This window comes from Saccopteryx bilineata, chromosome 1 (genome assembly GCF_036850765.1).
Source record: "Saccopteryx bilineata isolate mSacBil1 chromosome 1, mSacBil1_pri_phased_curated, whole genome shotgun sequence".
Lineage (NCBI taxonomy): Eukaryota > Metazoa > Chordata > Mammalia > Chiroptera > Emballonuridae > Saccopteryx > Saccopteryx bilineata.
Genome location: NC_089490.1, coordinates 372,995,743 through 373,007,107, shown reverse-complemented (window position 1 = coordinate 373,007,107; position 11,365 = coordinate 372,995,743). Strand labels below are relative to the sequence as shown.

Here is an 11,365-nt window from a genome sequence, read left to right as displayed (position 1 = left end):
ACAGAAGTGAGGTTGGATGGGTTAGGGTTAGAATAAAAAAGTCTTTAGACATAGAAAATGGAGACACCATTTAAATTTTTGAACAGAAACTTTGGATGATGAAATTAAGGCCCAAAAGTGGGGAGTTGACATTCATGGTGGATTAGAAGAACATATTATAGGTGGGGCAGGTGTAAGGAGGAGGCTGTTAAAAACAATCCTGTCATGAAGTGTTGAAAATTTCATGCCAGCACAGACTAGGGCTTGAATAAATGGTTGTGTTATTTAAACACTGAGCAAGTTAATATTTCATTTAAATTCAGGACCAAAAATTGTCTTGGTTCATGAAATCTGTCAAAAAAAAAAATCCCTAAGGCATTGAAGCTATTATTTGCTTCATAGTATTTCATTTATACAAGATTCTAGATCAACTTTTAAAGATTATTTTGTCGTGTACCCAAGTGCTTTGTCTTCTTAGTCACTCAAGTGTGTTTCCTGATTTTTCTCCTCTTCATCTTTACTCTCAAGTAAGTGAGCAATTGAGCCTCCAGTGGTGAAGCTGTAAGTCTTGAATCTGAAGCAGGGAACAGGAGCTGCGAAACTTTTCAACCTTTGGAGGCTTGGGTTTTCAAGAACATTCGAACCGCTGAAGATGATGCACTAAACCGACCTTCAGCACCCACACTCATACACCTTCACCGTCCAAGAGCCGGGTCGTACCCACGGCTCCTCCTCTCGCGATACTGGCCGGCCTCCGGCCTCGGGACTCCCGGTAGGCCCCGCCCCTCACCGCCGCCCCTATGTCGTCATTTCCTGTGGGTCTGCAGGCCAAGGGAGAAGATGGCGGCGCTCGGGGAACCTGTGCGGCTTGAGAGGGGTGAGTGCGGCGGAGGTCCGGACTGAGGAGGGCGGAGGGGATGGAAGACTGCGGTGTCGCCACAGGGAGGAAGGAGCGGCCGGGGCTCCGACACCGGAACCAGGCTGTCCCTGAGCTGGCGCACGTCACCGCCGGGTCGCAGCGCCCGGCCCCAGGGTGGGCGCTTACAGTCTCTCCACTGGTGCCCACCCCTCCTCTGTTCGCGTACCCGGGCACTGCACGGTTACACACCACCTGTCCGCGTCCGCAGACACGTGCTGCACGCGCGCTCCCGTTGTGGGCACAGCGTAGAGGCGTGCTCACTCGAAAAACGAGAGTCAGACGCCCCGCTCGGCCGGGCTGCACGCCCAGCTCGTGTTGTGCGTGCACGGACCCCGCGTCCCCATCTTCACTCACGTAGCACACGCATCCTGGACACATGGCATATTCCCATGGGACCACCCCACCCCACTCCCATGCATGCGCCAGCTCCATCATTACCGTAACCGCAACCTCACTGTTACTTGGATTGGAGTATTTCCTGGCTTTGGTGCCCCTCCCAGGCACAGAGGAGGTGCTTTAGAAGCAGTCCTGTTGGTTTGGAATTGGGAAGGTTTACAGAACTAGGCGGAATAGGGGAAGATTGCAAAGTATTTGAAAGTTCAGCCTTCTTCCTTCCTAACAAACTCTACAGTTGTGAAATGTGTCGGGTCCCTTGTTGTTTAGAGCGGACTGTCAAGGAAAATAAAACCTGTTCTGCTGAGGAATTAGAAACCCAAAGCCAGGGAAACTACGTAGTTACGTCCCTATCATGGTCCTGTTACAGATTTAACATTCCACTCTTTCTTCCCCAAATCGTTTATCTCACCCAATGTCAAGCATGCTTTTGGCAAACCAGTAGTAGAAGCCATTGATTAAGAGCCATGTAGTACAAACTGAACATTTTTAATACTAGTAAGTAGTAAACAGTTTAGGAAGAAGATTGAAAATATCTTGCAAATATTAACATTTGCAAGTACAGTCTGAATGCTAAGTAACTTTTGGTCTAAGAAGGGAATGTGTTTTTTAAAATTACTGTATGTAAAGAAACCTCTTTCTTCATGTAGTCACAAACAAATGTGCTTAATATTGTTCATTTCTTATGGTGTTCACTTTTAGAAGCCTATTTATAAATGACATTGTTTCCCTATGGCCCACTAATTAAAGCATTAATTAAAGCATCATTTTTGACAGAGGAGTAGTTCTGGGAAGACTGACTAAAACTAAGTTAGGCTTAGAGACTGTGACATCTTCCTCCTGAGCACAATGGCACTGGACTTGGTAGATGGGAACTAAGTCTGTTTGGCGTTAACAAGAATAGAGGTGTGTGTGTGTGTGTGTGTTAAGCCAATTTGTAGGACTCTAACATGTTGGCAGTCTTGTATTTCTCTGCAGCACAACATGTGAAACTTAACCTCTGGCAGTTTTGGTAGTCACGACTTTGTTTTTGCGGTTTCAGAGTTCTTTCCAGTTCCACAGTAGAATGCTCAGCACCTTAGTAGATTGAATTACTTGTGGTTGTCATGCAGCAAGATAAAAAAGTCAATACATCAGCTCTGATTCTCTCTTAGAATTCTGTTTGGCAGACACTATTAAACATTCCCAACAGTCCTGCAGTATAAAATCAGTGCATGTGATCAGGATCCCTGAATGCTTTCTAAATCATCAAAACATGATTTAGCGCAACACATTTAAACACATTTATGTACGATGTCAGTTCAGTAAAGATTATTTTACCGTTTTCAATTTTTTAATTGTATATTGTAAAATAAAAATAACTGGTAAACCAACAGTTTCATTCACCAACCAGCCATTCAAGTGGTGGGATAGCAGAATGAGAAAGTCTGTTTCCATTGCATTTGATCAATATCATTTTAAGCTTTTATTACCTGAAATTGGAAAACCTTTTTCTTCATACCATCATCCTAGTTTCAAATAGCTGCAAACACAAAAAAGGCCATAATCTATAAAGAAAAAGTCCTGGTCCTTTGGTATAATATAAAATTCAGAACTCCTTACACTTAAAAGGAGGTAAGGAATAGTAGAATAATAGGTATTCTAGCTCCCTGAGGTACAAAAACTGTTAAAAAAAAATCAAAGTAAAGATTATCATTAACAGTGTTATAACATGTAACAAACTCTGAATCTCATAAAAAAAAATTTTTTTGACATACAGTGAGAGAGTCAAGAGAGGGACAGATAGGGAAGACAGGAAGGGGGAGAGATGAGAAGCATCAATTCTCCATTGCAGCACCTTAGCTGTTCATTGATTACTTTCTCCTATGTGCCTTGACTGGGGTGGAGGGCTACGGCAGAGCAAGTGACCCCTTTGCTCTAGCCAGCGACCTTTGGGCTCATGCCAGCAACCATGGGGTCATGTCTATGATCTTATGCTCAAGCCAGTGACCCTACAGTCAATTTGGTGAGCCCACGCTCAAGCCAGCGACTCCAGGGTTTCGAACCTGGGTCCTCTGTGTCTCAGTCTGGAGCTCAATCCACACCACTGCCTGGTAAGGCTCTCATAAAATTTCTTAATTCATAAAAATGTTTGTCCTCACACTTTGCAATGAGAATTGTTGAACATGCTTAATATATTTGTATAAATGTGTACCATTCCTTAATATTTCTTTGATTAATTGGTGCCAAATGTAACATATATGCTTGCTACATGCCAGACCATTTTCTATGTATTCAATATTTTTTGGTTCAGTTATCAAGTAATTCCTATACGAAGGTACTGTTTCCATTTTACAGGAGGGAACTGAGATACCAGGAGGTTAAATAACTTGTCCAGTATCACACAGCCAGGAGGCCAGATTGACAAAACTATAAGACCAGATTGACAAAACTAGTTGTTTTTATTTATTTTGTGAGCATGTATTTGATTATCTTAATTAAAACACTGTTTTGATTCAAAGTTGAAAACAGACCAGTTAATTTTATTTATTTATACCATTGTTATAAATGTGTCTCTGTTACTAACTGCATCTGTAAATGAGTAGATTATATCTACATATATGTTGTGTTTTCCTTTGGGAAATGAACAGTGAGTTCACTAGCATACTGTGTTTTGTACCATTCAATGCTTTGATTACTGATAATGATAGGTAAATTTTTTATTGCCTAAATAGTTACTGAGATACTGTCAGCTTTTCTGAAGCACAATGTTCATTTATCTATCACATTTTTTAGCCCTGATTCTTTCCTGTAACATTTAGTATTTTACGTTTACTTTTTCTGTCACTCAGAGATGCTTTTTCCCAGATTTTGTACATGTGCAACATCAGTGTTCCTTCCTACTGTAAAACTTAGCACTTCCAGATTTTATATTCCCATCCTCATGTTTATACATGCATATACAGACACCTCACACACAGACATACAAGTTCACACTCTCATCCTTTTTTTCTCTGTATTTGTCGTGTTCCTGTTAGTATTGAGGTATGAATCTTGAATGATAAACTATTACATAGGTATTTAGAGAATCTTCAGAGAAAATTATCTATCAATGTGTATTTGTTTAACTCTAGATATTTGTAGAGCGATAGAATTGTTGGAAAAACTACAAAGGAGTGGAGAGGTACCACCACAGAAACTTCAGGCTTTACAAAGAGTCCTTCAAAGTGAATTCTGCAATGCTGTAAGAGAGGTATGTGCATGGGATTCAAATTTACTAAAAAACTGTAGTTAAATAGATAATACTCTGAAATTTGGGTATAGAATTTCTTAAGAACATACATTTTAGAAAATTGTTAGACCCTGTTTCTCTCATTTTTGGAATTTCTCATAAAAAAATTTTTAAATGGATAATTTTGCCTAAAATTTTGACACATTGATTAACTTCATAGCACTCCATCACGGTATCTTCTGAGATTTAAAGTCATGACTGTTGGGTTTCCAGGTGTATGAGCACGTCTATGAGACTGTGGACATCAGCAGCAGTCCTGAAGTGCGAGCGAATGCGACTGCAAAGGTAAAGTGTTTCGTTTACTAAAAAGGAGAGAATTCTTTAAAAGTTAGAGGTTTTAAATATGCAATTACTAGATTCGTGATAGGTTTATTTTGAAAAATAACAGTGTCCTATACTGAACATCTCAAGAAATAGGACGTTTTAAATTGTCTTTACAAAAGATAATCTATTATGAAGATTTGATAATGCAATAAAAGTAGTTTCACACAAATAATAATACACATAGCATATAACATATAGTTATATACAGTATCCATATTTAATTATATCATCAATTATGTAAGTTTTTATCAAAGTTTTGAGGTGTGAATTATTATTCTCATTTTATTGATGAGGATGCATCAGATTAAGTTACCTGCCTCAGACCACACAAATAATGAATGGTAGAATTGGGTGGGATACTCCCCAGGTTCCTTTGCTTCTTTTACCTGACTTCTGCAAAGATGAGGTCATGTCAATAGTAGGTTATCTCTTCAGAGCTGCAGATGGAGGTTTTATGTGCTTTCTTTTTTTTTTTTTTTTTAAAGTTTTTTTTTTTAATATTTTTTAATTTATTTTATTTTATTTATTCATTTATAGAAAGGAGAGAGAGGGAGAGGAGAGAGAAAGAGAGAGAGAGAGAGAGAAGGGGGGAGGAGCTGGAAGCATCAACTCCCATATGTGCCTTGACCAGGCAAGCCCAGGGTTTCGAACCAGCGACCTCAGCATTTCCAGGTCGACGCTTTATCCACTGCGCCACCACAGGTCAGGCTTATGTGCTTTCCACACCAGTGTTTTCCTCAAATAATTCCAGCATTGATCTCAATGTCCATCATATGTGGTTGGAATAAGGTAATATCAGCATTAGGTGATTTATATTAGAATTAGTTATAAGCAGGTATTTTTTCATTGATAGTTACTGGTTTACAAACGGAAATACTGGATTTTCTGTTGACACAAACACTTAAACGTGTGAATGTAGTTTGACAGAGTAGGAAAAAAACCATAGAAACTTGACTTGAATTCCTAAGTTCACAGCTTACTGAATGTCTGATCCTTAGTTCCATTACCTGTAAAAAGGAAGTGATTTTGGAGCTGAGAACATAGTGGTTTTCAACAAATCATGATTTTCCTCCTTCTCCCCTTCATTTTTGCTCTTGTATCCTGATCCATCACAAAAAAAAAAATTGTTCCTGATTATTTGATTATCTTTAAAAGCAAAATGAAACCCAAAAATCTCACCTTTAGAATAGTCTAGATTAGTCTAAATTTCGACGTTTTAAAGACAGCGTTCTGTTTCATGTTCTATGGGATTTTAGTAGTAACTAGATAGTTACCAAAAACAACAAAAAGTATTCATATTTATGTGTCCTCTTTTCCTTGATATTATTTCATGATGACTTATTTAGTACAAAAAATAAAAATAAATAGGACAGCTGTCAAAATGACCTACCTCCGTATAGGTTATGAAGGTAGGTGTGTCCTGCACAAAGGCCCTTGAAGAAAGCTGGGCTATCCAGCTCCAAAGCTCAAGACTCCGGGCATGCTGCGGGGGTGGGGGTCCTCTTTAATGTCATGTCCATTTGCCCAGCAAGCCTGCTTGTCAAGTGCTGCACAGAGGTTCTGGGCACTGGGCAGGCTGACCTAAGCACCTGCAGAGTCCCAGGGTATGCTTCCCAGCCATCTTCACTGACCACCACTGGCTTAGCTTACTTTCTGAGAACTCCCAGGGAATTTGTGGGTATTCAAGCATCAAAGGTAGTTTAAAAGAGAGAAAGAGCTGAAGTAAACCAAGGTCATATTTTCAAATCTGTAACATTTTCTTCAGGCCACTGTTGCTGCATTTGCTGCCAGTGAAGGACATTCTCATCCTCGAGTTGTTGAGCTACCAAAGACAGAAGAGGGCCTTGGATTCAATATTATGGGAGGCAAAGAACAAAATTCTCCAATCTATATATCTAGAATAATTCCAGGAGGGATTGCTGATAGACATGGAGGCCTCAAGCGAGGAGATCAACTTCTTTCTGTTAATGGAGTGGTAAGGATGTTTTATTTCTATTTGTAGTAATGTGTTTTGACCACTTGGGGGTATATATGAGTTATAGAAATAGAAGATGGGGGAGGGGAGCTTTGTAATTTAAAAATCCCTTGGGGGAATCCAGGGCCATAGGGCTACAATTCAAAGCACTGTAAGTGTGTTTTGCTTTTTTCCAATGTAAATTAGCAGTGCTTAGTGTGATTTTTGTAAAATGATTAAGCTCTTTGGTAGTTAATACAGTACATTAAGTTAGAATTCGCCCTTTCATTTTCGTCTTACAGAGTGGCAGTTTCTTGACTGACTTCTGGCTTAGTAGACTAATAGGGCATGTAGATTGATAGGCTAATTATTTGGATCTTAGAAACCAGTTCCTGGACTACAAGCAGAATATGATTTAGCAGAGGGTTTCACACTGATGGAAATGATAAAGCTGGGTTATTTCCTAGGTTTATGGTGGTGAAATTAAATAACATCAAAACTTTTTACTTATATGTATTATAAGCATTTCTGCATTTTGAATGAATCACAGAACCTAGATATTAATTGTGTGTGTAATTTTTTTTCTAGAGCGTTGAAGGAGAGCATCATGAAAAAGCCGTAGAATTGCTAAAAGCTGCTCAAGGAAAGGTTAAGTTGGTAGTACGGTACACACCCAAGGTCTTAGAAGAAATGGAGTCACGATTTGAAAAAATGAGATCAGCCAAACGCAGACAACAGACCTAATGCAGTTCAAAACTTTCTATTCCATTTTGCTTTTAGCTAGAGAAGTTTTTCTTGTGACCTACTGATGGCCGCAATGCCAATGATTGTTAGAAAAAAAACAAACAGAAACTTTCCCGTGAAATGCTCCTTGCCGTTTTATAAATGCCTATTTTAAAATCATTTGTGGTTCAGAGATGCATACACTTTTTTCTGACAAGAAAAATTAAAAGGTGATGAGGGCAATTTTGTCCTCTTTTTACAGCCCTTTTTCAAATGCAGATTTTGTCATAAAGTTGTTATAGATTTTTTAAAATGCTTTTTAAATATTAAGATGTACTTTTACATTATTAATCTTTTTTTTAGAAAAAATTTTCTTCATTTGGCTGCTTATTTAAGAATAACAGTTCTCCAGTTTCTTTTTTTGCTTACTCTATTTTTTTTAAACTGTAAAATTTCTTTATAGTTTTCCAAGAAATTAAACACACAGTTTGAGTTACAGCAGCTCACTACTCTGTTAGTGTTGGGATCACTGCTGCATTTTGTACTTTGAACACACACATTATATATAATCACTGGTAAATCATAACGCAGCATGGCAGAAGTTTTTTACTTTTATTTAAACAATGTATAATGAACACTCATTTATACTGATTTATAAAAGGTAAGTTTTTAAAAACTGAAGCAATCATTGCTAAAATATGTATTCTTTCACAATATTTGAGCAGCAAAGAGGAAGTAATTTGTTTTTAGCATTACTGATTAACTCTGTATTCAACAGTATGTCAAATTACAAATGCAAAAATAGGTTCAAGCTTCATCTTTTGCAAATTTTTTTAATGCTTTTTATTTCTCTTTAAATATGTTTCTTATATTTTGGTCCTTCCATTCCTAGATTAGAGCCAGTTAGTTTTGGTGGGAAATAGCAGAAGCAAAGAAGAAAAAGTAATGCTTTAACCTCGCTAATCTCAAGAGTTACACACTCTTGCTAGCTCAGTTTAAAGAAGTGATTTCAAATAAGATGATTATAGGAGGAAATATTTAAGAGACATAGAACGTATGAGGCGATAAGATATAGTTAGAGGAATCTGCAAACTCTCTGAAGGAGTAGGAAATTATTCATGTTAAAATGGTTATATTCAGAGATTTGATTTTTTGTTTATGATTCAAATAGAATGATGGGAATTCTGAGAGATACTTTCAGTTGTCCACTGGATGTCAATATTTGAAAGGCAGCTATTAGCAGAAGACCGTGACTGAGCTCTTTTTAAAGGCTGAAGTTAAAGAGTTGAGGTTCATTTTCAGTCACAACTTATAGGAACACATTCGTATAATTTTTTTAAGTGACAGATGCTAAAAAGATAATGGTTTGAAATATATAAGGAATTTAGACCCTGTGTAAAAAATGAGCATTTTGTAACATTCCTTCAGGAAACTAGATAGAAATGTATACCTTTTTCTGCATGTTTGTGAGCACTGTGAGTCTTAAAAGATTATTCCAGTTTTCAGTGATTTTTTCAGAATAGAAGTCAATCAGCATTGTTATTTATCATTTAGGTATTGAACACTGGATTGCATGGTTGAATGTGTCTTTAGTCCACTACAAAATGTGCTTGTTATCGATAGGAATGTTATTAAATTGTATATTTTCAAAATTAATTGATGGTTTTAAAATGTTGAGACCAAAGTAGTGTAAAAGAATTATGGACTTATTTTATTTTAATTGTAAAATTATTAGAGGTATTTGTTGTAGAGCTTTATATATTAAAGAGACGTATTGGTGCATATAAAAAAACAGTAATATTGTTATGCTTGTATTCTTGCATTACAGGGTAAGTAAACCCTAAAGAAATCTTATTTTAGTATAACTGCAGCTGCAATAGCATTTAAGGGCGTGTCAACATTTCATTATAAATTATAGCTTCCTGGTTCAGTATCTCAGCTGGTTCAGAACTTGCAGCCAAGTTAAAGCTTTTTTGGTGTTGAAACTTAGTAAGTTGAGTAAGCTATTTTTTTTCTTCTGCAGTAATCCACAGTCTGTTCTTTGTGTGGGTTGGCACTTATTTATAATTCTTAAAATAAGGATAGCTTAAAGGAGCCAAATACAGTAGTTCTGCTTGCTACTGTTGAGCATGAGTAGCAGTATTTTGTTTTCATTAAAGCAGTTTTCACAGTGTATCCCAGTACTTTAAATCCTGACCATAGGAAAATTCACTCATTCAGTGGCAAAGATGTATAGTAGTGGTTTGATATCCTGAGGAAATGAAGGAATTTTTCATTTTATAAAGATATAATTCATGAGCATAAACTAGGCACATAGTAGGTATATAATAGGTGTTTGATTTGTAAATTATAAATATAATTGTCCCCTCCCCAGTTTCTATTTATTTTGGGGGTTCAAAATGGATTGACTCGGTGACTTTGAACCTTAGCTTCATCCCGTATCAACTAAGTTAGAATCTCAGAGAGTGGGCCCAGACGCTTTTGTTTTGTTTTTAACTTTCTAGGTGGTTCTGAAGGGCGTGTAAGTTTAAGAACCACTAATTTCCCCCTTTATAAATGCTCTAATTACACTGGACTATATTTGGAAGTATCAGAATAGAATAATTTACAGCTACAATTAAGTAGCAGCATATATAATGATTGGTTATATTTCTTAATTTCTTAAGGAATGAAAGGTACTTGGCATTCTTTATTTGGAAAATAATTGTACGTAGTCTGCCTTTTTTTAAAAAAATAATAAAATCACCTGTAGTTTAAACACGATCTTGTAATGTCTCTCATCTTTCTGCTCCCTTTGCCTTCTTAAAAATTACAAAGATAAATATTTATTATTTGAGAAAGCATGTTTAAAAATTACAGGTGAGAAATAATGTTGATGTTAACATGCTGTCTTAACATGGCCACTTTATCTATTAGCAATATACCAGATTATAGTGGCCTAGTTTTCTGAGGTTTGATAATTCAGATGTGTTTTTTAAAAAATTATTGTCTTCTAAATTTTTGAAAGTTACTTTGTTCAAGTACTGATACAGTTTGGCTCAAGTGCTTTGTTTACAATTTAAATGGTATAGCATTTGATAGAAGAAATGGCTGGTTTATCTGAAGAGAATGTCAGCATGACTTGGTGTAGACTTAAAAGAATACATGTTGTGAAGAATTTATGATGTGGAATGGTCATTGAAATATCAAGGATTCTCATAATTGTATTTCCTGAATAAATGTTATGTTTATGAATTTTCTAACATTTTGTTGTCTTCTCTGCTAACAATGTGGTGTTATACTTTCTATTGTGCAGAATTTCATTGATAGTCTTTTTTTCAAAAGTTATTGCAGTTCTGTAATAGTGAAAAAAAAAAAAACAAAATCACTTGCTCATTAATTTCAAGAAGTTCCAAACTGATTTGTATGTGCACATTTAAAAAATATTAGCAAACAGTATGCTTCTACTTTAATTCTGTAGTTTGAGGTCAAGAAATAGAATACTCAAAATGGATTTAACACTTTTTCAATAGATGACTTCATTTATCAATTCTAGTTCTAAGCCTTATTTAAAGTAAATTTGTATTATGTTGTTTGGATTTGAAAAAAAATTATGATATTGTGCAATAGATGTGTTTCGGAAAGCTATGTATAAAAGAACTCGAAGTAAAAGCAAAATCTGGGTTACTGGAACAAAACTTCAACTTCCTATATTTTGCTTTGTCTTTCATAAAATATAACTACAGAAAAAAGTTCTCCTGTGTTATTTTAATAGAGGCAATATGGCAAGTGATTGAGCACTGAATCCGGAGCCTGACGGCCT

General features: G+C 36.5%; 1 protein-coding gene across 1 annotated transcript; it reads left to right on the top strand.

The window, feature by feature from the left end:
- The first annotated feature begins 791 nt into the window (after positions 1-791).
- LIN7C (lin-7 homolog C, crumbs cell polarity complex component) lies at positions 792-10,800 on the top strand. The gene is made up of 5 exons (XM_066251161.1): positions 792-856; positions 4,405-4,523; positions 4,776-4,847; positions 6,652-6,861; positions 7,429-10,800. The coding sequence occupies exons 1-5, from the start codon at positions 820-822 to the stop codon at positions 7,582-7,584; spliced, it is 594 nt and encodes a 197-aa protein (XP_066107258.1). The 5' UTR covers positions 792-819; the 3' UTR covers positions 7,585-10,800.
- The last annotated feature ends 565 nt before the right edge of the window (positions 10,801-11,365 follow it).